Source organism: Oncorhynchus keta, chromosome 10 (genome assembly GCF_023373465.1).
Source record: "Oncorhynchus keta strain PuntledgeMale-10-30-2019 chromosome 10, Oket_V2, whole genome shotgun sequence".
In the NCBI taxonomy this organism is placed as follows: domain Eukaryota; kingdom Metazoa; phylum Chordata; class Actinopteri; order Salmoniformes; family Salmonidae; genus Oncorhynchus; species Oncorhynchus keta.
In genome coordinates, this window is record NC_068430.1 from 22,188,820 (window position 1) to 22,216,006 (window position 27,187).

At 43.7% G+C, this 27,187-nt stretch overlaps 1 protein-coding gene across 8 annotated transcripts; it reads left to right on the top strand.

The window, feature by feature from the left end:
• LOC118388386 (protein kinase C-binding protein 1-like) lies at positions 1 to 26,375 on the top strand. Of its 8 annotated transcripts, XM_035777416.2 has the most exons (23): positions 5,362 to 5,515; positions 5,628 to 5,675; positions 6,110 to 6,254; positions 12,511 to 12,581; positions 12,938 to 13,089; positions 13,898 to 14,119; positions 14,414 to 14,527; positions 15,665 to 15,730; positions 16,063 to 16,155; positions 16,251 to 16,338; positions 16,433 to 16,488; positions 16,572 to 16,649; positions 16,923 to 17,038; positions 17,162 to 17,673; positions 20,218 to 20,355; positions 20,562 to 20,720; positions 20,845 to 21,378; positions 21,482 to 21,976; positions 23,848 to 24,047; positions 24,334 to 24,414; positions 24,524 to 24,602; positions 24,763 to 25,002; positions 25,125 to 26,375. In XM_035777416.2, the coding sequence occupies exons 4-23, from the start codon at positions 12,557 to 12,559 to the stop codon at positions 25,292 to 25,294; spliced, it is 3,618 nt and encodes a 1,205-aa protein (XP_035633309.1). In that variant the 5' UTR covers positions 5,362 to 5,515; positions 5,628 to 5,675; positions 6,110 to 6,254; positions 12,511 to 12,556; the 3' UTR covers positions 25,295 to 26,375. The 8 variants fall into 8 exon arrangements, with proteins under 8 accessions (XP_035633310.1, XP_035633309.1, XP_035633308.1 ...); XM_035777415.2 differs by lacking the exon at positions 6,110 to 6,254; XM_035777417.2 differs by lacking the exons at positions 5,362 to 5,515; positions 5,628 to 5,675; positions 6,110 to 6,254 and adding an exon at positions 1 to 141.
• Positions 26,376 to 27,187: the final 812 nt, after the last annotated feature.

Sequence of the window (27,187 nt, forward strand, 5' to 3'; positions counted from 1 at the left end):
GTGAAATCTAGCTCAGACAGCCCATAGCATAGTGCAGATCTAGCGCCCATGAACTATCGGTTGCCTAGGCTAGTTCAAATTATATTCAAATGTTGGTCGAATAGTAGGCATAGCCCAGTCTAATTTCAAGTGAGACTTTTGGTGAGTATTTTTTTCATATCGCCAGCGATACTTATGAAAAGCTTTTTCAGCAGTTTAATTATTCTCATAACTGGCCAAGTAAGATTTCAGTTAATTATTTTTTACCTGGCAATTAGCCTACTGCTAACGTTACCACTTGAACTAATTAGCTTGGCCTAGTGTGGCTAGATATCCACGTGTGTGTGTGTGTGTATATATATATATATATATATATATATATATATATATATATATATATATTCAGCAAAAAAAGAAACGTCCTCTCACTGTCAACTGCGTTTATTTTCAGCAAACTCAACATGTGTAAATATTTGTATGAACATAAGATTCAACAACAGAGACATAAACTGAACAAGTTCCATAGACATGTGACTAACAGAAATTGAATAATGTGTCCCTGACCAAGGGTGGGTCAAAAGTAAGTCAGTATCTGGTGTGGCCACCAGCTGCATTAAGTACTGCAGTGCATCTCCTCCTCATGGACTGCACCAGATTTGCCAGTTCTTGCTGTGAGATGTTACCGACTCTTCCACCAAGGCACCTGCAAGTTCACAGATATTTTCAGACTTGCTCAATGGGATTGAGATCAGGGCTCTTCGCTGGCCATGGCAGAACACAACATTCCTGTCTTGCAGGAAATCACGCACAGAACGAGCAGTATGGCTGGTAGCATTGTCATGCTGGAGGGTCATGTCATGATGAGCTTGCAAGAAGGGTGCCACATGAGGGAGGAGGCTGTCTTCCCTGTAACGCACAGAGTTGAAATTGCCTGCAATGACAACAAGCTCAGTCTGATGATACTGTGACACACCGCCCCAGACCATGACGGACCCTCCACCTCCAAATCGATCCCGCTCCAGAGTACAGGCCTCTGTGTAACGGTCATTCCTTTGACGATAAACGCGAATCCGACCATCACCCATGGTTAGACAAAACCGCAACTCATCAGTGAAGAGCACTTTTTGCCAGTCCTGTCTGGTCCAGCAACGGTGGGTTTGTGCCCATAGGTGACGTTGTTGCCGGTGATGTCTGATGAGGACCTGCCTTACAACAGGCCTACAAGCCCTCAGTCCAGCCTCTCTCAGCCTATTGTAGGCAGTCTGAGCACTGATGGAGAGATTGTGCGTTTCTGGTGTAACTCGGGCAGTTGTTGTTGCCATCCTGTACCTGTCCTGCAAGTGTGATTTTCGGATGTACTGATCCTGTGCAGGTGTTGTTACACATGGTCTGCCACTGTGAGCATGATCAGCTGTCCGTGTAGCGCTGTCTTAGGCATCTCACAGTACGGACATTAAAATCTATTGCCCTGGCCACATCTGCAGTCCTCATGCCTCCTTGCAGTATGCCTAAGGCACGTTCACGCAGATGATCAGGGACCCTTGGCATCTTTCTTTTGGTGTTTTCTAGAGTCAGTAGAAAGGCCTCTTTAGTGTCCTAAGTTTTCATAACCGTGATCTTATTGTCTACCGTCTGCAAGCTGTTAGTGTCTTAATGACCGTTCCACAGGTGCATGTTCATTAATTGTTTATGGTTAATTGAAGCATGGGAAACAGTGTTTAAACTCTTTACGATGAAGATCTGTGAAGTTATTTGGATTTTTACGAATTATCTTTGAAAGACAGGGTCCTAAAAAAGGGACGTTTCTTTTTGCTGAGTTTATATACTGTCCCAGTCAAAAGATTGGACACATCTACTCATTCAAGGGTTTTTCTTGATTTTTTACTATTTTCTACATTGTAGAAGACATCAAACCTATGAAATGAGACATATAGGATCAGGTAGTAACCAAAAATGTGTTAAACAAATCTAATAATATTTTATATTCTTCAAAGTAGCCACCCTTTGCCTTGATGACAGCTGTGCACACTCTTCATTCTCTCAACCAGCTTCACCTGGAATAGTTTTCCAACAGTCTTGAAGGAGTACCCACATATGCCTAGCACTTGTTGGCTGCTTTTCTTTCACTCTGCGGTCCAACTCATCCCAAACCATCTCAATTGGGTTGAGGTCGGGTGATTGTGGAGGCCAGGTCATCTGATGCAGCACTCCATCCCTCTCCTCTTGGTCAAATAGCCCTTACACAGCCTGTAGGTGTGTTGGGTCTTTGTCCTGTTGAAAAACAAATGATAGTCCCACTAAGCACAAACCAGATGGGATGGCGCATCACTGCAGTAAATAATTATCTGTTCTTAGATGGCTTGCCTAGTTGAATAAAGGTTAAATAAAAAAGTTGTGGTTTCTTTGCAGCAATTCGACCGTGAAGGCCTGATTCACGCAGTCTCCTCTGAACAGTTGATGTTGAGATGTGTCTGTTACTTGAACTCTGTGAGTCATTTATTTAGGATGCAATCTGAGGTGCAGTTAACGCTAATGAAATTGTCCTCTGCAGCAGAGGTAACGCTGGGTCTTCCTTTCCTCATTAGAGCCAGTTTCATCATAGTTCTTGATGGTTTTTGCGACTGCACTTGAAGAAACCTGAAAAGTTCTTGACATTTTCCACATTGACTGACCTTCCTGTCTAAGTAATGATGGATTGTGGTTTCTCTTTGTTAATTTGAGCTGTTCTTGCCTTAATATGGACTTGGTCTTTTACCAAATAAGGCTTTCTTCTGTATTCCACCCCTACCTTGTCACAACACAACTGATTGGCTGAAATATGTTAAGAAGGAAAGAAATTACACTATTTTGCTTTGAACAAGACACACCTGTTAATTGAAATGTATTCCAGGTGACTACCTCATGAAGCTGGTTGAGAGAATGCTAAGACTTGAATAATCTCATGAAATATATTTTGGTTTGTTGAACACTTGTTTGGTTACTACATGATTCCATATGTGTTATTTAATAGTTTTGATGTCTTCACTATTATTCTACAACATAGAAAATAGTACAAATTAAGAAAAACCCTTGAAGTAGTAGGTGTGTCCAAACGTTTGACTTATAATATATATACAGCTGACTAAATTGTTAATAGCCTTTGTCGTTTCAAAGAAGTAGGACTTTTAATGGAAATGCATTTTTCAGTTGCAACTCGCTAAGAGGTCAGGGAGGGGTGACATCATGCAATGCCCTTTCACATTTGGCTCCACAAGAGGTCACTGTTCTCTTTCAGGTTCGGCAGAACTACAGCTCTTGGCTACACCTATTAATATATATACACTGCTCAAAAAATAAAGAGAACACTAAAATAACACATCCTAGATCTGAATGAATGAAATATTCTTATTAAATACTTTTTTCTTTACATTGTTGAATGTGCTGACAACAAAATCACACAAATTATCAATGGAAATCAAATTTATCAACCCATGGAGGTCTGGATTTGGAGTCACACTCAAAATCAAAGTGGAAAACCATACTACAGTTGGATCCAACTTTGATGTAATGTCCTTAAAACAAGTCTAAATGAGTCTCAGTAGTGTGTGTGGCCTCCACGTGCCTGTATGACCTCCCTACAACACCTGGGCATGCTCCTGACAGTCTGTGGTGCAACGTGGCGTTGGTGGATGGAGCGAGACATGATGGCCCAGATGTGCTCAATTGGATTCAAGTCTAGAGAACGGGCGGGCCAGTCTATAGCATCAATGCCTTCATCTTGCAGGAACTGCTGACACACTCCAGCCACATGAGGTCTAGCATTGTCTTGCATTAGGAGGAACCCAGGGCCAACCGCACCAGCATATGGTCTCACAAGGGGTCTGAGGATCTCATCTCGGTACCTAATGGCAGTCAGGCTACCTCTGGCGAGCACATGGAGGGCTGTGCGGCCCCCCAAAGAAATGCCACCCCACACCATGACTGACCCACCGCCAAACCGGTCATGCTGGAGGATGTTGCAGGCAGCAGAACATTCTCCACGGCGTCTCCAGACTCTGTCACGTCTGTCACATGTGCTCAGTGTGAACCTGCTTTCATCTGTGAAGAGCACAGGGCGCCAGTGGTGAATTTGCCAATCTTGGTGTTCTCTGGCAAATGCCAAACGTCCTGCACGGTGTTGGGCTGTAAGCACCTGTGGATGTCAGTCCCTCATACCACCCTCATGGAGTCTGTTTCTGACCGTTTGAGCAGACACATGCACATTTGTGGCCTGCTGGAGGTCATTTTGCAGGGCTCTGGCAGTGCTCCTCCTTGCACAAAGGCGGAGGTAGTGGTCCTGCTGCTGGGTTGTTGCCCTCCTACGGCCTCCTCCACGTCTCCTGATGTACTGGCCTGTCTCCTGGTAGCGCCTCCATGCTCTAGACACTACACTGACAGACACAGAAAACCTTCTTGCCACAGCTCGCATTGATGTGCCATCCTGGATGAGCTGCACTACCTGAGCCACTTGTGTGGGTTGTAGACTCTGTCTCATGCTACCACTAGAGTGAATGCACCGCCAGCATTCAAAAGTGACCAAAACATCAGCCAGGAAGCATAGGAACTGAGAAGTGGTCTGTGGTCACCACCTGCAGAACCACTCCTTTATTGGGGGTGTCTTGCTAATTGCCTATCATTTCCACCTGTTGTCTATTCCATTTGCACAACAGCATGTGAAATTTATTGTCAATCAGTGTTGCTTCCTAAGTAGACAGTTTGATTTCACAGAAGTGTGATTGGCTTGGAGTTACATTGTGTTGTTTAAGTGTTCCCTTTATTTTTTTGAGCAGTGTGTGTATGTATGTATGTATATATATATATATGTATCACAGCCAGATGTGATACATCTGATACACATTATATATATATAATATGTTTTACAGTCCATGGTCTACAAAGTGCCAACAATGAACAATGGAGCTGTCTATTTAGGCAAAAGGGACGAGGCAAAATGTCTCACGGTGAATAAACTGGTACCCTGTGTAGTTTCAACAAATGCAATGTGCCATTCAGTGTACCGATGAGGGCAAAAATGAAATGTTATCGGCACAGGGACCTAGGCACTACTGTACATTGTCAAACTGCAGAGAGGAATACCCTACATTTAAACATTTAATTTCATTTGATTTCTCCTTTCTGCTATAGGCTCCCGAGTGACACAGCAGTCTAAGGCATTGCATCACTACAGTCCCTGGTTTGAATCCCAGCTGTATCACATCTCGCTGTGATTGGGAGGTCCATAGGGCAGTTTACAATTGGCCCAGCTTCGTCTGGGTTTGGCCGGAGTAGGCCGACATTGTAAATAAGAATGTGTTCTTAAGTGACTTGCCTAGTTAAATAAAGGTAAAGAAAAAAAATAGGCCACAGTTTAGTCTGTTTCTTTAAAGAAAATGTCCCTTAGGAAAGCAGACAAACCACAATTATAGTATTGTGTTAGTGAGGTAATAACATTGGAGTATTGGCCTACTGTACAGGTTTGAAAACCTGATTAGTCAGACTTGCCAAAGAAACATAATTGGTAAATACCCATAGCATCACATAAAAAGTTCCTGCAATTATGTATTTATTTTATTAGATAAAATCATCACTTATCTGTTCATAAAAAGTATATGTTTATGTGACCACTTTAGAATGGGATGGCGTATAAGAACTTGGTGTTAACTTCTGTCTTCAAAATAGTAAGTCATCTACATTTTTTTTCTCTGTTTGCACTGTTATGTAATGTGTTGATGTTCAGTTGGCTTTTGGACAAGTTCATCTCAGTTACAAGAGGAGGAAACTTTGCAGATCGACCTCACTGACTGTCTCACTGTTTGTTTGCTCTCATGTATTTGTGCAACACTTTTTCACTGCGGAGGATTTTAGCTTGCGGGTGGGATCTATGAAACAGGCCTTTTCTGAAACATGTGGCCTTGGGCCTTTCCAGTATTCATGCCCCTGTTGCTGGAATTTGTGAAATACAACCAAATGTCCTTGTGATATAGACGGGTCAAGCACGGATTGCAGCACCATGTGGTTTTATTGGAAGTTCTGTGCTGTGAAATGGTTTATTTTGTGATTTGGGCCTTGTTTCTCCCTCTGTCCACAACGCTTCTCCTGCCTGCCTGTGCAGAACAAAAGATTAGCAGTCAGGAAATGCCCCAGCCAATCAGCTGCAGCCTTACATCCTGCCAGTGAGAGCAGGCCACTCACAGCTTGGTATCTATCCTAGCAGCCGATCGGCCAGCCTGGAGAGCCGTGGCTGTGCTCTGAGCAGGGTGAGGACAGAGGGCTGTCCTCCATGTTTTAATAAGCATTGACATAAAACACTGTGTTTTTTAGCCATGCATCCACAGAGGTAAGCTTGCTTTTCATTATTTCACTTTAATAAGCTACCAGCTACTGTGTATGTTCTGTGCCTTGGGAATATAGGTTTGTCTCAGGGAGAGAGGGGGAAGAGTCCCCACAGCACAGTAGTGGAGCCTGGCAGGAGAGCAGAGTACAGCACAGCAGGCTGCCTCTGCTGGTTATGTCTCTGATCACATACGGGTCAGCCTGTTTTACTACCTTTTTACAGAATATAGCATGGCAAGAGGAATATATTCCTGTTGGAATAAGGAACAGGATTGATCTGTTTGGCTTGGCTGTCAGGTCGTAAGGGTTTATGACTGTCACAGGCCTGTACAGTCAAAATGGAAGGTGTGGGGAGGTGAGAGCTGTAACATTCAAGATGGGATCCCAGTGGATTTAACAGATGGTAAAGAGACAGCTCAGCAATGACAGCACAGCAAGAATGATTTAGGCCTTAGTGGTATTAGAGCAGGGCACTGCTTTTAATCATATGCCCTTTTAAGCAGGAAAGCAATCTTTATCTTTACAAGAGCAACTATTAAAAAGGCATATTCTCATGGCTGTACAGTCTTTTTCCAGACTACTGTTTATATCTACAGGTTTTAGCATGTTTAATTATTGAACGGGATTTCTATATTGAACAACTAACTAAAATCTCTCTGAATGTTAGATTATATTCCTCAAAGGTTTAGTATCTGGTGAGAAAATCTGCCTAATGGTCTTTTTCAGTTCACTGCTTTCTCTTTGCTGTGAGTGGCAGCCATTTCAGAGAGCTTCCCCTTTCTGTGCCTTGGCTCTTGGCACTCTGGGTGATATCATGTGAAGCCTGACGAACGGAAGCAGGGCTGTTTCAGACAACCTTGGACATAAAAATATCATTATCCCAAGAAGGATATAAGAATATTTAATTCTGTAGTGGAACTCATATAATTCACACACATAGACCAACGCTGTATGTCGGCAGATGTTTTGTCAACAACCATGCAAACTATCATATTATTCCTTTATTTCTGGCATGTAACGCCAATTGCCTCTAATTCATGGAGTCAAAACACATGACTTTTTACCGTACAATGGTTCTTCTTAATGAATTGAATGGAGAGCAAACCTTTTCATCCAGTCCCTTTTTGTGAATGGTCTTTGGTAATTCCCATAATCTCATTAATTCCTGTCTGGTGTGAGGATTTGAGGTGCTGCCACCTACTTAACCCATTGATAGACGCTAAGTACCTTTAGCGCCCATTGATCAATGTATCATCTTCTTGGCGGACTTTTGTTAACTTTTACAGCAAGGTCAGGTATAACAGTTGTTTTGGAAACATAAGAAACATATATTTCATATCAGCGAGAAATACTTTTCTAAACACAAAAGGTTCAATTAATACACACCTTTTATTAGTATTCCCACACGGCCATTTCGCCATGTTACAGGGCTTTTTAAGGAAGACCGACAGAAAACAAAGGTGACCACCTGTGCTAAATAGCTATCTACCGTGCATCTGTGTGTCAGCATAACTGGAGAGGAAGTGTAGTTAGTCAACTGGAGGCACACAGTGTATGGATCTGTGAAAATCTGATAACGTTACAGTAAGTGTATCTTTTTTATTTGAAAGATGCTTTATCACTGATATGAAAGATAAGGGCCGTATGTTTTCGAAAACCACTTAGCAAGCAATGATTATTGATGTTTCTAATACGGCGTCAGAATTGTAGTGGCCAGCAGTGGGTGAAGCTAACAGCTGAAAACCCTACGGAGAGAAGGGTTTTCTAGAGCTACGACCAACTGTGCTTTGTAATAATGGTCCAAACAAGAAAACCAATTCATGCTGCCACTTTTGCTTTTATTCACCGCACCTGTGTTGTCTGACCTTTTCTAACGACCTTCATGTCATTCAGATTTGTTCTCCATATCATAATCTTTTTAATGGCAGCATTAGTATTTATTTAACTACAAATAGAAAGTATGGTTCAAAGAGGCACTGGCAGAATAAAATAAGTAATAGCAATACCACTGTTGGTTACAAGTATAGACACATTGTAAAGGTCCAGAAGAAAAGTCAGTAGGAAAGTGTTGGACTGGGAAGAAAAGGGTGTTGGCAGCATGTTCTCCAGTCTTAACCATAGCCGACCATTTTGATTTTGAGGCCTGTGACATTTTCAGCCCTGTCTTTGTGCTCAGTGTAAGGCCCTTCCTGCATTCCTGTGAGCCGGTCTACTGGTAAGCTGTGTGTGATCTCTACAGCAGCTCGTCTCGACTGGAGCTGTGTGTGCAGTGTTCTCAGCAGGCAGGCAATGAGGGAATGTCTTCAAAATGGACGCCACACACACTGCCTCATAACTGTGGAGTGAGATTGGAGGGAATCTGATACGCTCCCTTTTTGCCTGTGTAACTGCATCCCCCATGTTTTAGAAAATGCACACAACCAGTGAGGACTATGGGCTTTGAGGGAGTGAGGGACTTGGTTCCAGAGGTTTTGTGATAGTGATGAGAAATCCTCTCTGCATTGCAGCACTGTGTCTGAGGAGATAGGGGAGAAGAGAGCCTGTGTGGCACTCTGAGCCAGGCGCCCAATCAGGCACCTCCGTGTGGCGCTCAAACCAATCGGCAGTCCACAGCTGAGGTTAAAGATTGACAATCGCAGAGAGAGCAGCAGGGAGAGCAAGGCCCTTCTGGGAAATTCTGCACCAATCTTTGCCTCATCCCCCACCGGCCTCAAAAAAATACAAATAAGAAAGAATAACAATTAAAAAAGGCTGAAGAATCTGTATTCTGTGCGTAAAGAGAGAAAAAAGGTATGCTGTCAATTTCCTACATTGAAGCATGGGTGTTCTGTCAGAGAGGGTGTGGGAGGGATTATATCACTATATTAATGAAAATAATGTATTTTCGGAAATGTTTTAATTACAAGAAGGGTGTTTGAGGCATTGGTTTAGTGTGTTTTCACTGTCTCTTGCTCTGCGTATCTGACCGGATGAGAAGGGGATGTTGCTGAGGCAGACTCTGTCTGTGCTGAAAGCCTTTATCAGAGGTGGAGGCCAGTAAAGCCAGTGCTCTGCTCTGTCTCTGTAATTTTCTGCCCCCGAGATGGAGGAGAGAGAGACAGAGAGGGCTGATAAAGAAATGGTGGAAAAGGGGCTACATTTGCTTCTCTAACAGGGAGCTGCTTTCTTTGTATCCCACACTTTCGCATTCTAATTATGCGCTCTCTCCAAGAGCTAAATAAAAATCTGGTGAAATTGAACCCATCTGAGCTGTGAGACAGTAGCTTGTGCCGTGGCGTAATTTTTGTGTGTGTCTGAAACAAGGGTATCGACACATTGGTGTCTGAAGAAACAAGGATGTTCATGTTGAGCTGATACTGCGTAAAACCTGTTTGACCGTTTTCTTATGAAGCAGTGGCTTTCCCACAAGAAAGTACCTTTTTTAAATTCAAGGAAGTGTGCATTTAAATGATGTGTCCATAGGGCTGGGGCTGTGTTTGTTCAAGACAATGAAACAGTAATGTTTAAGTTGCTTCTCTCTTGACTTGAGGGATATAAAACGCATGAGACTGGGGTAGTCCCATTTTAGAGGGAAATGACTATGGCATTGTAGTCACCATGCAGTTTTAGAGCTGATGGTTCTCCATTGCCCCTGGCCTCAGTTTAGCCTTGACCTGTCTCAGTAGGTATTGGGGCCCAATGGTTGTGGGCTCAGGATTCATGACTGATGCGAACAGTTGAGTGTGATATCATTTTTAGATTACCAACAGGTTTGTCAAACTATTCTATGATTTATTGAAAAAGTGTTTAAACAATTGTTATTTTTTTAAGCTTTAACATTTATCTAAAAAGGCATAAACTCAAAATTTGAAACCCTATTTTACATTATCTGAAGTGTTTGTTCTGCCCACCATTGGTTGAGACATAGCATTTTCTTTAATGCAGGGTGAGTGTCATTTCAACCATAGAAATAGTGGATCTATCCCTTCAGACCCCTGCATCCCGACATCTCATTCCAAAATCAGGTCCATTAATATGGAGTTGGTCCCCCCTTTGCTGCTATAACAGCCTCCACTCTTCTGGGAAGGCTTTCCATTAGATGTTGGAACATTGCTGTGGGGACTTGCTTCTATTTAGCCAAAGGTATTAGTGAGGTTGGGCACTGATGTTGGGCGATTAGGCCTGGCTCGCAGTCAGTGTTCCAATTCATCCCAAAGGTGTTTGATGGGGTTTAGATGGTCTGTGCAGATCAGTCAAGTTCTTCCACACCGATCTCGACAAACCTTTTCTGTATTGACCTCGCTTTGTGCACGGGAATTGTCATGCTGAAACAGGAAGGTCCTTCCCCAAACTGTTGGCAAGACATTGGAGGCACAGAATCGTCAATAATGTAATTGTATGCTCTAGTGTTAAGATTTCCCTTCATTGGAACTAAGGGGCCCGAACCATGAAAAACAGCCCCAGACCATTATTCCTCCTCCAGCAAACTTTAAAGTTGGCACTGCATTCGGGCAGGTAGCGTTCTCCTGGCATCTGCCAAACCCAGATTTCTCCGTCGGATTGCCAGATGGTGAAGCATGATTCATCACTCCAGAGAATGTATTTCCACTGCTCCAGTCCAATGGAGGTGAGTTTTACACCACTCCAGCCGACGCTTGGCATCGATTTTTACGCGCTTCAGCACTCTGCGGTCCCGTTCTGTGAGCATGTGTGGCCTACCACTTTGCAGCTGAGTTGTTGTTGCTCCTAGACATTTCCACTTCACAGTAACAGCACTTATAGTTGACTGGGGCAGCTCTAGCAAGGCAGAAATTTTACAAACTGACTTGTTGGAAAGACAGGCATCCTATGACGGTGCCATGTTGAAAGTCACTTCTGTACGGTTCATTCTACTGACAATGTTTGTCTATGGAGATCGCATGGCGGCGTGCTCGATTTTATACATGTGTCAGCAATGGGTGTGGCTGAAATAGCCAAATCCACTAATTAGAAGGGGTGTCCACATACGTTTGTTTTTGGGTAATTGATGCTAAAGCTGAAAATTAGTTTTTATTTAAAACATTTTTAAAAACATGTTCAATCATAAAATAGTTTCACAACCCTGTTTGTAAACTTTCAAATTATATCAAACTCAAACGTTTATCTTTTTTAGGGAAGACACGGATGTCTCATGGTAGAATGGGGTATGCAAAATGGGTCTTCTTTGAGCCCCTCTCGCTCCTGAATGTTTTAGTGTTCAGGTTCAAAAAGGCTCTTTCTACCATGGGCAAACATGTATGGAAGGTTTTGTTCAAATCAAAAGAGGTGCAATCAGAGTAATTGAAATCATATGGAATGACCCCATGTTGAGTTTGAAACTAGAACGCATTTGGCCGTTAGTTAATAATAGTTAGTTACATAACATCCATACCCAGTCAATTCCAGTACATGTGTCTGTGTGTAATTTGTCCATTTGAGAAATCCACTTTTGACATCAATGCATGATTTATTGGTTTGAGTTCATGCGTAGATAGGATTCAACTCCATGTTATGAAATGCATGGCTCCAGAAAAGCACATCTAATCCCTGGGACATTGTTCTGAGGCACTGACAGATGATTGTTGACCTTCAACCTAATCACATTCTGTCAGTTTCACACTCTGGAACTCTGAACATTAGAACACTGCTTTACTAGACATTGTCCTTCTCCCAATAAGAGAGGGACTCTTGCTGGCCATAGCCTGTAGATTTATGATACCTCTGCACCAAAGCGAACAGTGTGTGTCTGTGTCCAGTCAGGATTGGTTTAGACAGAGTTTGCCTCCGGGCCAAATGGACTCTCACTCTAAGAATAACCCCATTGTACTGAGACTGAGAGAGTAGGTCAGTGTTGAAGCAGACCTTTACAGCCAGACAGGATTGTCTTTCCTCTGAAAATGATACTAGATCCACACAAATCAGATTTGTGAGACTTTGGTTTCACATTTACACACAAGTATTTCAGCAGATGCTTTTATACAGTGTGATTTATGATTGTTACTTAGTAGATGGTGTTGCGAAACCATGTGCAAACTGAACATACTGTAGATGAAGCAATGTCTGGTGTAAACATTGTGCGAGTCAAACTGTGAAAAGGCATTGGATGAATTGATTTATGTTGGGAGTCTTTCTGTAGGTATTGTCATAATAGGGCTTTAATAGTACATCTCTTTTCTCTGCCAGTTTGGCTGAGGAGGAGGTGAAGACTGAGTCGGATGCAGTAGAGGGGATGGAGATATCTACACGATCCAAAGGTGAGAAACACTGAAAGCTGAGCTGTACTTTCACCTATTTATGCCTATGCCTATGCCTACAGGCAGTATGTGGGGGTGTTGAAAGGCTTTATTTAATTGCTCCCATGTTGAGTGTAGGCTACTGTATGTATGTGTCTGGTACAGAGCTGAATCACACACGGTACAAGATGGAGGCTAATGTGCTGCTTCTGTTCATATCGCTGTCATGTCTTATCACTATGGTAACCGGTTTTTATCTTCTGTACTGTATGAAAACAATGAACATCTACTATTCTATGGCCAGAACATGCACTTTCTTCTGGGAAATAATACATCTGTCATGTTGGCTTGCCTGACACTTGACCCCCTCCCTGCAGTTTCGGACCCTGGGTCAGTGGAGCGGGCGGCCCAGAAACGCAAGGTGCCCAGCCCCCCTCACTCGTCTAATGGTCACTCCCCGGCTGAAACCTCCCCCAGTCCGGTCAAAAAGAAGAAGAAACCAGGAGCGGTCAGCAGCAGTAAAGACCAGGTGCGACCTCCCCCTGCACTCTCCTCTGTACTTACACTGTTGTGCTTTCAGAGGCTGCTGGGTTTCTGTTACACTGAAATATATCCTACTAAAAAACCTGTGTATAACATTTTCTGTTCCGGTTGTCTTTTGGTATACCATGGGACTATTTTATGTTTGACACCATGAGGTTGATCTTTTCTTATAGTGTTACAGTAAGCCTATATGGCCTAATACTAATGTAATAAGATGTATCTAAATAATTGTTCCATTAATGTGTTTGAATGCTTGTTTTTGCTAATTCTGCCTACTGAAATCAAGTGATTGGTGATGCTTCGGTTGTTGCTCACTCACACTGAGACTATTAATGATTAGCACTTATCTTTATAAATGGTAAATTACAATAGCAACCTGGGCTTAAAAGCCATGGATCAAAGCTTGTCTCAATGCAAAAAAAGTAACAGGTGTGGACCAAAACACAGACTGCTTATCAGATCCAATCTGTATGCGATACTAAAGGCTAGTTTCTGAAACGTATCCTATTCACTGTCTTGACCTTTGAAAGGGGATTTGTAATATAATCTACAGTAATGATTCTCTTCCAGTCTGATACCAGGAACGGTCAATTAATCAATGTTTTAATGCCTTATGTCGCAATACAGGGTTCTAAGCAGTCTGTTTTGGACAGTTACTATGTAGATTGTCTTTTTTGAAAAACATATTTGTAATTGTTTTTTTGTTTTTTTTTCAAGTCTGCAATGCTGCTCATGTAATCTCACACCTGATTTTTGAAACCCCAAACGTTCTCTTTCTCTTGCCTGCATTTCAGTCAGAACTAAGACATGGTCCCTTTTACTATGTGAAGCAGCCAGCACTCACCACAGACCCTGTTGATGTTGTGCCGCAGGACGGCAGGAATGACTTCTACTGCTGGCTGTGCCACCGCGAGGGCCAGGTGCTATGCTGTGAGCTCTGCCCGAGGGTGTACCACGCCAAGTGCCTAAAACTACCCGCAGAGCCCGAGGGTGACTGGTTCTGCCCTGAATGTGAGGTACTCGCTTGTGGGTGGGACCGAAAACCAGTTGTCTACCAGGAAGACAACTTTAGAACCTTAAAATGCATGGGAGGCAGGGGCTTGAGGCTGGACCATGATGACAGACATCCCTATTTTATGGAATTTACTGAGTTGAGAAAAATCTTGGAGTTACAAGAAATTCTGACCATGTTGGTATAAGATGTGGTCAAGGTAGTAAAATGAGGCTTGATACTGGGAATACCCTTTGAAATGGGAATATACATTTGAAGCTAACATCGTGCTAACAAAATATTATTTCTTTTCTTTCAGAAAATAACAGTTGCAGAGTGCATAGAGACTCAGAGTAAAGCAATGACGATGCTAACAATAGACCAGCTGTCTTACCTGCTAAAGTTTTCACTCCAGAAGATGAAACAGCCAGGTGTAAGTGCACTGACCTCCCTCCAACTGACTGATCAGTAACATTCTAAATCAACTGTATATAGGACACATATTCCAAAGGCTTGTGCTTCTGCTTTTACCCTCACCACATTGTCATGGAAGAAATACTTATTTCTACCTTTTCTAACTGTTGTTATTGACTTATTGTTTTGACAGTAGATATTGAACTGTTGAAGAATAGAGAGATCAGCATTAGTAAAATTCATATACACTGAGTGTACAAAACTTTAGGAACATCTGCACTTTCAATTGCAGGTAAATCCAGGTGAAAGTTATGATCCCTTATTGATGTCACCTGTTAAATAATATCCACTTCAGCTTAAATGAAGGGGAGGAGACAGTTTAAAGAAGGATTTTTAAGCCTTGAGACAACTGACACATGGATTTTGTATGTGTGCCATTGAGGGTGAATGGCCAAGACAAAAGATTGTTGTGCTTTTGAACAGGGTATTGTAGTTGGTGCCAGGCACACCAGTTTGAGTGTGACATGAACTGCATCTCTCCTGGGTTTTTCACGCTCAACACATTCCTGTGTTTATAAAAAATTGCCCACCACCCAAAGGACATCCAGCCAACTTGACACAACTGTGGGAAGCATTGAAGTGAACATGGGCCAGCATCCCTGTTGGACACTTGACACCTTGTAGTCCATGCCCCGATGAATTGAGGCTGTTCTGAGGGCAAAGAGGCATGCAACTCAATATTAGGAATGTGTTCCTAATATTTTGTACACTCAGTGTAATTCCAATGTGAGTGAACAGAACTATTTCACACAAACACAATAGAATGGTTGTGTGCTTGTTTATATGATCTGATTTTAAGACTGCTCAATGATTTCTCCTGATTTTGTGTTCCATCAGTGAGGTCCATTGCCCCTTCCCCAATACACTGTGAACTTATTTACTATACTCAAAGTCTGAAGTATCCTTTGCTGTTCTGGTTACAAAATGGTAAGCCATAAGTAAGTGTGTTCTAATAACACTAAACCACCCAAGCCTGTTTTTAGCCAGTCCTCTTCTTTACAATGACATAAAGAGCAAAGGAACCATTGAACCAAGGGTCCATTTTGGAAAGCGGTGTTGTGGTGAGGATACAGTTGCCCCTCTTACTCTTTTTCAGGACCAACCACGCTCGTCATCTCACTCCCCCCATGCAGGCGCCACGCAGAGAAAGGCTTTTAATTGGGTAATCAAACACAAAAAAAAGACCTAATCATATTTCCCCCGTTATTTTCCTCCTGTTTGGAGTGTTTTTGTGTCTGTTTTTAGTTGCTGTTGTCTGTCCTGGGGTGGTAGTGTTTGTAGGGGTTGTGGTGGTGGAGGTCATGCAATGAAGGCTTAATCCTAAATTGAGATGCAAGTGAAATCTTAAATCCTAAATTAATTGCAATTATATATTTACATTAAAGTTTTAGCTATGAGTGTGTCTCAAGTTAGGATTTGGTCTAAGTGTGGCCTATTTGGAATTTGAATATGAAGGTTAATTCACTGTGCACGTCTCTTTTGTCTCTTCTCCAGACTGAACCCTTCCAAAAGCCAGTATCTCTGGAACAGCATCCAGACTACGCAGAGTATATATTTCACGCCATGGATCTCTGTACATTGGAGAAGGTTAGAAAATGTACTCTTCTTTCTTTGAGGTTAGAACTACAATCCCAAACCTCACCAGTGGTTGATCACTGACCTTTTCTGTTTTATTTTTCCAGAATACAAAAAAGAAAATGTATGGCTGCACTGAAGCTTTCTTGGCAGATGTGAAATGGATTTTACACAACTGCATAATTTATAATGGAGGTCTGTGTCCCTGTTTTGATTGCAATGGATTTTTACTGGTTATCAATAACTGGTTTGTAATGATTACTCACTGTGACCTTCCTTCTTATTTTAGGCAATCATAAGCTCACTGCCACAGCTAAAGTCATAGTGAAAATCTGTGAACATGAGGTAAGTATGGGTATGCGGTCAAAGATTCTTTCAGGCCTTCAGAAGAGATTATTCTTCCACGTACAATGATTCTTCTCTTTCAGATGAATGAGATTGAGGTCTGTCCGGAGTGCTATCTGTCAGCTTGCCAAAAGAGAGACAACTGGTTCTGTGAGCCATGCGTGAGTTCAAAGCTTGTGCTAAACAAGTCATACATTTGAATTGTAGTACCTTGTGTATACTGAATGTGGTCTGTATAATAATATATAATAATAATAATAATATATGCCATTTAGCAGACGCTTTTATCCAAAGCGACTTACAGTCATGTGTGCATACATTCTACGTATGGGTGGTCCCGGGAATCGAACCCACTACCCTGGCGTTACAAGCGCCATGCTCTACCAACTGAGCTACAGAATATGATAACTAGTCTACCTGTTTACTTTGCTCAGAGTAATCCTCACCCTCTCGTGTGGGCCAAGCTGAAGGGGTTTCCATTCTGGCCTGCCAAAGCACTGCGGGACAAAGACGGGCAGGTGGATGCTCGTTTTTTCGGGCAGCACGACAGGTACTTTTGGTACTTAACTATGTCACTTATACTCATCATTACATTTGGTATTTCACAGCTCTCCGTCTCTATCCTCTGTGTCTATTCAGCTGTTGCGTTGTATTATTATTCTTCACCTTCCAGGGCGTGGGTCCCCTTAAACAACTGCTACCTCATGTCCAGGGAGATTCCCTTTTCTGTGAAGAAGACTAAGAGCATCTTCAACAGTGCCATGCAGGAGATGGAGGTCTACGTGGAGAACATGAGGAAGAAGTTTGGAGTGTTCAACTATGCCCCCTTCCGGACACCCTACACCCCTGATAACCAGTACCAAATGCTGCTGGATCCTGCCAACCCCTCGTCTGGCTCGGTCCGACCCGAGAAGCAGGAGAAGATCAAGTTCAACTTTGACATGACGGCATCTCCCAAGATGCCCTTGGCCAGGAGCATGCTATCTGACGGGGGCGGGGGCATGGGTGGAGTTGGAGGGAGTACAGGCCGGAGGATCTCCCTGACAGATATGCCCCGCTCGCCCATGAGCACCAACTCCTCTGCTCACACAGGCTCTGATGGAGAGCAGGATACACCAGACAAGGGCCCGGTTAGAGCCCCAGTCAGCCACTACAGTGCTGGGGAGGAGTCCATGGACTGCACAGGTAGGTACTGCACACTGCCTCTCTGATAGTCTGGAGTCCTAGAGGAATATTAAATATCCTGTAACAAATCAAAATCAAATCTAATGTATTTATATAGCCCTTCGTTCATCAGCTGATATCTCAAAGTGCTGTACAGAAACCCAGCCTAAAACCCCAAACAGCAAGCAATGCAGGTGTAGAAGCACGGTGGCTAGGAAAAACTCCCTAGAAAGGCCAAAACCTAGGAAGAAACCTAGAGAGGAACCAGGCTATGTGGGGTGGCCAGTCCTCTTCTGGCTGTGCCGGGTGGAGGTTATAACAGAACATGGCCAAGATGTTCAAATGTTCATAAATGACCAGCATGGTCAAATAATAATAAGGCAGAACATTTGAAATTGGAGCAGCAGCACGGCCAGGTGGACTGGGGACAGCAAGGAGTCATCATGTCAGGTAGTCCTGAGGCATGGTCCTAGGGCTCAGGTCCTCCGAGAGAGAGAAAGAAAGAGAGAGAGAGAATTAGAGAGAGCACACTTAAATTCACACAGGACACCGAATAGGACAGGAGAAGTACTCCAGATATAACAAACTGACCCTAGCCCCCCGACACAAACTACTGAAGCATAAATACTGGAGGCTGAGACAGGAGGGGTCAGGAGACGCTGTGGCCCCATCCGAGGACACCCCCGGACAGGGCCAAACAGGAAGGATATAGTCCCACTCACTTTGCCAAAGCACAGCCCCCACACCACTAGAGGGATATCTTCAACCACCAACTTACCATCCTGAGACAAGGCCGAGTATAGCCCACAAAGATCTCCGCCACGGCACAACCCGGGGCGCCAACCCAGACAGGAAGTTCACATCAACCCACTCAGGTGACGCACCCCCTCCAGGGACGGCATGAGAGAGCCCCAGTAATCCAGTGACTCAGCCCCTGTAATGGGGTTAGAGGCAGAGAATCCCAGTGGAAAGAGGGGAACCGGCCAGGCAGAGACAGCAAGGGCGGTTCGTTGCTCCAGAGCCTTTCCGTTCACCTTCCCAATCCTGGGCCAGACTATACTCAATCATATGACCCACTGAAGAGATCAGTCAACAGTGACCTAGACTCTGGTTTTCGGTATAAATAACAACCAAATCCAGAAAAACGCATGTTAAAAATGTTCTAAATTGATTTTCATTTTAATGAGGGAAATGAGTATTTGACCCCCTCAATCAGAAAGATTTCTGGCTCCCAGGTGTCTTTTATACAGATAACGAGCTGCGCACTCTTAATCTCAGCTTGTTACCTGTATAAAAGACACCTGTCCACAGAAGCAATCAATCAATCAGATTCCAAACTCTCCACCATGGCAAAGACTAAAGAGCCCTTCAAGGATGTCAGGGACAAGATTGTAGACTGGAATGGGCTGGAATGGGCTACAAGACCATCGCCAAGCAGCTTGGTGAGAAGGTGACAACAGTTGGTGTGATTATTTGCAAATGGAAGAAACACAAAAGAACGGTCAATCTCCCTTGGCCTGGGGCTCCATGCAAGATCTCACCTCGTGGAGTTGATCATGAGGAATCAGCCCAGAACTACACGGGAGGATCTTGTCAATGATCTCAAGGCAGCTGGGACCATAGTCACCAAGAAAACAATTGGTAACACACTATGCCGTGAAGGACTGAAATCCTGCAACGCCCGCCTGCTCAAGAAAGCACATATACATGCCCGTCTGAAGTTTGCCAATGAACATCTGAATGATTCAGAGGAGAACTGGGTGAAAGTGTTGTGGCCAGATGAGACCAAAATGGAGCTCTTTGGCATCAACTCAACTCGTCGTGTTTGGAGGAGGAGGAATACTGCCTATGACCCCAAGAACACCATCCCCACCGTCAAACATGGAGGTGGAAACATTATGCTTTGGGGGGGGTTCTGCTAAGGGGACAGGACAACTTCACAGCATCAAAGGGACGATGGACAGGGCCATGTACCGTCAAAGCTTGGGTGAGAACCTCCTTCCCTCATCCAGGGCATTGAAAATGGGTCGTGGATGGGTATTCCAGCATGACAATGACCCAAAACACACGGCCAAGGCAACAAAGGAGTGGCTCAAGAAGAAGCACATTAAGATCCTGGAGTGGCCTAGCCAGTCTCCAGACCTTAATCCCATAGAAAATCTGTGGAGGGAGCTGAAGGTTCGAGTTGCCAAACGTCAGCCTCAAAACCTTAATGACTTGGAGAAGATCTGCAAAGAGGAGTGGGACAAAATCCCTCCTGAGATGTGTGCAAACCTGGTGGCCAACTACAAGAAACGTCTGACCTCTGATTGCCAACAAGGGTTTTGCCACCAAGTACGAAGTCATGTTTTGCAGAGGGGTCAAATTCTCATTTCCCTCATTAAAATGCAAATCAATTTACAACGTTTTTCAGGATTGTTTTGTTGTTATTCTGTCTCTCACTGTTCAAATAAACCTACCATTAAAATTATAGACAGATCATTTATTTGTCAGTTGGCAAATGTACGAAATCAGCAGGGGATCTAATACTTTTTTCCCCTCACTGTATCTGTGCACTCTCCACAGCATCACCTGCTTCCACTCGACCTGGTCCTGCCTCTGGTGCCAATGACAGCCCTAAACCGTTCCACTCCCAGGGTCCTGCTCTAGTCCCCAAGCAGGAGAAAGCAACTCTCACAGGGAGCATCCTTAACCTCAACCTGGGTGAGCTGCCACACACCTGCCCTCAGTCACACCACAATCATCTTCAAAGCTCACCTTTTTAGCACACCTCGGAAAGGCTTCATGACAGCAAAACCATATCCATAAACCTTAACCATGTGTTGAGGCATTCCTACTTGGTCTAGTGATTGGAGTGGATTTCAACCAGTCAATAACATTGTTTGTGATATTGTGTGCTGGCCTGTCAGACCGTAGCAAAGCCGAGATGGACCTAAAGGAGTTGAGTGAGACTGTACAGCAGCAACAGCAGGGGACCCCACCAGTCCTCACCTCACCCAAGAGACAGATCAGGAGCCGCTTCCAGCTCAACCTGGACAAAACCATTGAGAGCTGCAAGGCCCAGCTGGGTGAGTGAACTCGCCACACCGCTAGTAAAGCGGCACCAGTCAACTACTTTGTTTTCAGTTAGTCCATTTGTATGAAAACAACCAAGTAATACGTTTACCCCAATTTCCCCTCTGCTGTGTACAGGTATAGATGAGATCTCTGAGGATGTGTATAAGGGAGTAGAACACAGCGACTCAGAAGACTCTGATAAATCAGATTCGAGTGACAGTGACGCCAGCGACGAGGAACAGAAACCTAAGGCAGGCAAACACACAAAGGCCAATGACAAGGGCGAGAAGGACCCTTCCAAGAGGGGATCCAAAGACCCCCTACCCCCCAGCCTAAATGAGGTCAAAACAAAGGGGCCAGCAACTGCCATGGTAACCATGGGGGATGCGGGGGCATCATCTACCCTCTCTGAATCCTCATCTAAAGAGAATCAGGGTGTACACTCGGACAAAGAGCCCCCAGAGGAAGCAAAAGCAGCCCCAGTGTCCCCGGCATCCAGAGAGAAGCCCCAGGTGAAGCAGGAGGCTAGGCAGCCCTCTGTGATGGATGACTCCGACTCTGAGAGGGAGCTGGTGATTGACCTGGGGGAGGACCAGGGGGGCAGAGACAGGAAGAAGAATAGGAAAGATTCACGCACCACCAAAAATCCACCAGCCAATAAGACAGAGGGTGAGAGTCCTCCTGTTCTCTATCACTAGTTGATCAAATATGAAAGCGAGAAAAAAGTTTAACCAAAACAGATGCTGTTATTAATATTTTCTTTCCATTGTAGGTAAAGCCCTGTCAAGTTCACTTACTCCATCTCAAAACAACACAGCCCATTTCTTAACCCCCAGTATGAAAGATTCATCACATTCTCCACTAGCCATTCCTCTAAACATGGTGTCCTTCACTACTGCTTCTTCCACCACCATCGCCCCCACCACACTCCCCAATGCCACACTACCGATGGCCCCCATCACATCCTCCTCTGCCACCACAGCAGTGAAGAAACAGCGCCCTCTGCTGCCCAGGGAGACTGTCCCGGTGGTGCAGCGGGCGGTGGTGTGGAACCCCACCAACAAGTTCCAGACTTCCTCCCAGAAGTGGCACATGCAGAAGGTGCAGCGGCAGCAACAGAATCAGCAACCAGATACGCCTCAGCTGCAGGCAGCATCACCAGGCCAGCCACAGACAATGCCGCAAACGCCAGCATCTGCAACATCTTCATCCTTGCCTCAGCAACCTTCCCAAAGCACGCGGTACCAGACCAGGCAATCTGTCAAAGGTACACCACAGTATTAGTTGAAAATTAAATTAGCACACTACAGAGAAAATGGACACAACAAAAAAACGAGTTGAGGTTCAACTGCAGGCCTAAAAAACATTGCTGTGATGTTTTATTGTTATTGAACCTTTATTTAACTGGGCAAGTCATTTAAGAACAAATGATTTCCAATGACTGCCTACTCAAAGGCAAAAGACCTGCGGGGACGGAGATTGGCGTTTTTTAAAAATATAATTAAAAATAAATAAAATATTGGACAAAACACATCACGACAAGAGACAACACCACATAAAGAGAGAAGACAACACCATAACTTGGCAGCAACACATGACAACACAACATGGTAGCAACAGAAAATTACAACAACATGGTAGCAACAGAACATGGCAGCAGCACAACATGGTACAAACATTATTGGGAACAAACAAAAGCACAAAGGGCAAGAAGATAGAGACAACAATACATCACGCAAAGCAGCCACAACTGTCAGTAAGAGTGTCCATGATTGAATGAAGAGATTGAGAGAGAACTGTCCAGTTTGAGTGTTTGTTGACTCTCATTCCAGTCTCTAGCTGCAGCAAACTGAAAGGACGAGCAACCCAGGAATGTGTGTGCTTTCGGGACCTTTTAACAGAATGTGACTGGCAGAATGGGTGTTGTATGTGGAGGATGAGGTCTGAAGTAGATATCTCAGATGGGGGGAGTGAGGCCTAAGAGGATTTTATAAATAAGCATCAACCAGTGGGTCTTGCGACGGGTATACAGAGATGACCAGTTTACAGAGGAGTATAGGGTGAAGTGATGTGTCCTATAAGGAGCATTGGTGGCAAATCTGATGGCCAAATGGTAAAGAACATCTAGCCGCTCGAGAGCACCCTTCCCTGCCGATCTATAAATTACGTCTCCGTAATGTAGCATGGGTAGGATGGTCATCTGAATCAGGGTTAGTTTGGCAGTTGAGGTGAAAGAGGAGCCATTACGATAGAGGAAACCAAGTCAATATTTAACTTTAGCCTGAAGCTTTGACATGTGCTGAGAGAAGGACAGTGTACCATCTAGCCATACTCCCAAGTACTTGTATGAGGTGACTACCTCAAGCTCTAAACCCTTAGAGGTAGTAATCACACCTATGGGGAAAGGGGCATTCTTTTTACCAAATCACATGACCTTCGTTTTGGAGGTATTCAGGACAAGGTTATTAAAGGCAGAGAAAGTTGTTGGACACTAATTAAGCTTTGTTGTAGAGTGTTTAACACCAATTCTGGTGAGGGGCCAGCTGAGTATAAGACTATCATCTGCATATAAATGGATGAGAGAGCTTCCTACTGCCTGAGCTATGTTGTTGATGTAAATTGAGAAGAGCGTAGGGCCTAGGGTTGATCCTTGGGGTACTCCCTTGGTGACAGGCTATGCCTGAGACAGCAGATTTTCTGACTTTATACACTGCACTCTTTGAGAGAGGTAGTTCGCAAACCAGACCCACAAGAATGGAATGGTCTACCGTATCAAAAGCTTTGGGCAAGTCAATAGAAATAGCAGCACAACATTGGAATCAAGGGCAACGGTGACATCATTGAGGACCTTTAAGGTTGCAGTGACACATCCATAACCTGAGCAGAAACCAGATTGCATACCAGGAGAATACTGTAGACATCAAGAAAGCCAGTCAGTTGATTGACAAGTTTTTGATAAACAGGGCAAAATAGAAATGGGCCTATAACAGTTAGGGTCAGCTTGATCTCCCCTTTAAATAATGGACGAACTATGGCTGCCTTCCAAGCAACGGGAACCTCCCCAGAGAGGAGAGACAGGTTAAAATGGGGGTCTAAACATGTCACTGATTTAGTCTTGGTTCTTGTTGTTTACTCTAGCTGTCCAGCAGAAAGACCCTCCACTCAGTACGTCCACGTCGTCTGTTACCCTGGTGACCAGTACCCCACCCTCTGTGGCCATGATAGCAGCCCCTGGATTTGGTAGTGGCCCCTCCACCACATCTTCCATGGCAGGGGACTTCCAGATCCCCACCGCATCAGCAGACGTAGCAGCTGACATTGCGAAGTACACTAATAAAGTAAGTATGCGAGGCTTGGATCGATGGCCAGAGTAAGCAAGCTGAAGGCTGTACACTATCAGTATTATGGTTTGGAGGAAGGCTTATTGAAGCATACACACTTTTGGGGGACAATTTTACATATGGCAGATAACAAAAAATATATATATTTAATCTATCTTTTATTTAAGGTATGAATAGTCATTGGCCTCTTGGGTATTCAAGAGTGTGATGGGTCTGCATTCAAAGAGATTGCATAAAGCTTACTTCCGAAAAGTTTTTGCTTCAGGTCTCCTTTATCCCTCAGATAATGGATACAATCAAAGGGACTGTGACTGAGCTGTATACAGACCTTTCCAAAAACACTTCAGGGAACACATTAGCAGAGGTAGGTATCTGCTGGTTGCCCTCAGAGGGACTGAATACCACCATGCCTATGATAGTTAGCTGTATGACTCTGGGGAGTCTGAGTGTATGTCCTTGTCTCTGCCACACAGATTAGACGATTGAGAATTGAAATAGAAAAACTGCAGTGGCTTCATCAACAGGAGCTGTCAGAAATGAAGCACAATCTAGGTAAGGACCTTTGCATTACTCTAGTTTAAACTGCAGATGACCTTGGCAAATCTGGGTCAAGGACTGTCTGTCAGTATAACAATGAATGTCATTGACGAGGGTGAAGTAATCACATTCTACAGAAAAGGTTATGTTATTGTCTGTGTGTGTGCATGTGCAGAGTTAACCATGGCGGAGATGAGGCAAAGTCTGGAGCAGGAGAGGGAGCGACTGATGGCGGAGGTGAAGAAGCAGATGGAGGTGGAGAAACAACAGGCAGTAGACGAGACCAAGAAGAAGCAGTGGTGTGCCAACTGCAAGAAGGAGGCCATATTCTACTGCTGCTGGAACACCAGCTACTGTGACTATCCCTGCCAGCAAGCCCACTGGCCAGAACACATGAAGTCCTGCACACAATCAGGTAACGCACCAGCCATATTCAAAGTTGAATTGATATTAGTTAAAGAATATTGAATCCATCTGACTGACTACAGTTATCAAGTGTCTTACAATTGCATAGTTATTTCTGTTCTCCTTTTGTAGCGACAGCCTCACAGCAAGAGCCTGAATCGGGGTCCACGGCAGACGGCCCAAACAAAGCCTCAGGACAGTCAAGTGGTCAAACCTCTCCCAGAGGAACGACATCCGCCCCCACAGACAAAGACTCTAACGTGGAGAAAGGCAAGGACAATGTCACTGTCAGCCTTTCCTAACACTGAGCCCTTGCCCCAACCATTGAGTTATTGCACTTGAACCTGTAACATAAAACTATCGACACTTTATATTTTCAAGCTGCTGCTCTGGAGTAATCCAAAGGCTCTTTTTTTGTTAATGACCGGAATTTTATCTTTTCCAAAAATCTACAATCATCCTTATTCATCTCAAGTATACTTACTGTATTTCCAGGAGATGAATGTCCAATGCCCTGTGGGACAAGTAACCACTAGAGGGCACCACCTGTTCTCACAATCACTGTCAGCAACAGGCAGTACATTACACTCCCTTTGCAAGCTCACAGAGAAGCAGCTTTATGGCCAAATTTGAGGAGTAGGTGTGTGAGTAAGATGCATAGAAAGTTTATCTATTATTATCTGTAATATTAATAAACATTTATTGGGAGTGCATGATAAGTTTTGGTACTGGACAGTTTGGTCAATGATCACCCAGATGCCTAAACTCAATATGAACGGACAAGAATGGAACATGGCTTCAGATGAGTGTTAACACAAATGTATTGTTTTCTTTCTACAATTGTGTATGTTAATTTATTTATACCAGAATGTTGCCTACAGTTTATTGCAGAGATAATGTTAATATACTGCCTGTTGAATTAAGATGTGGTTTAAAGATAGGCTTTTCCATTTCGGAATGTTTTTCTTTCCTCCCTTGGGTCTCATGTTCATCATAATGCTGCCATTTGTCCTAAATTCATATTTCTGTGTTATACGCATGTTGTCACTGAGAAATACACCATAGTTATGTCAAACACAGGCCTAGTTTGAGGTAACAGAATACACCACTACATTTAAGGCTGTTACATTTTTCAATGTGTCTGCCACATAATTGGTTGAAAATTATAAACTACAGCGAACAAGTCTGTCAGGTTTGAGCGCTCTACACCTTATTCACTCATCTGAGAGCAGGAAATGTCATTTGATTTTCAAACTATTTTCCTACTTCAATCTACTGTAATAGAATCATTCCTCCCTGTATAGAGAAGTGACTAAATCAACTCTGTTGTATTTAATGTCTTGTTTGTTTACATTCTGTAAATAAATAAAGTATGTTCTGAAACTGTTTGACCATTATTATGGCAGTTGGGATAAATATCTAATATCTAACACACACAAATCTAAGTAAAGGAATGGAATAAGAATATATAAATACATGGATGGGCAATGACAGAGCAGCATAGGCAAGATGCAATAGATGGTATAAAATACAGTATATGTGTATGAGATGAGTAAGATATGTAAACAAAATGGCATTATTAAAGTGTCTAATGATTCATTTATTAAAGTGGCCAATGATTTCAAGTCTATGTAGGTAGCAGCCTCTGTTAGTGATGGCTGTTTAGCAGTCTGATGGCCTTGAGAAAGAAGCTGTTTTTCAGTCTCTCGGTCCCAGCTTTGATGTACCTGTACTGACCGCGCCTTCTGGATGGTAGTGGGGTGAATAGGCAGTGGCTCGGGTGGTTGTTGTTCTTGACGATCTTTTGGCTTACCTGTGACATTGCGTGCTGTAGGTGTCCTGGAGGGCAGGTACTAGGCCCCCGGTGATGCGTTGTGCAGAACGCACCACCCTCTGGAGAGCCCTGTGGTTGTGGGCGGTGCAGTTGTCGTACCAGGTGGTGATACAGTCCGACTGGATGCTCTCAATTGTGCATCTGTGAAGGTTTGTGAGGGTTTTTGGTGACAAGCAACATTTCTTCAGCCTCCTTAATGATAAACTTGGAGGGTTCTATGGTGTTGAATGCTGAGCTACAGTCAATGAACAGCATTCTTACATAGGTATTCCTCTTGTCCAGATAGGTTAGGGCAGTGTGATGGCGATTGCATTAAAGTGGGTCTAGGGTGACAGGTAAGATGGAGGTGATATGATCCTTG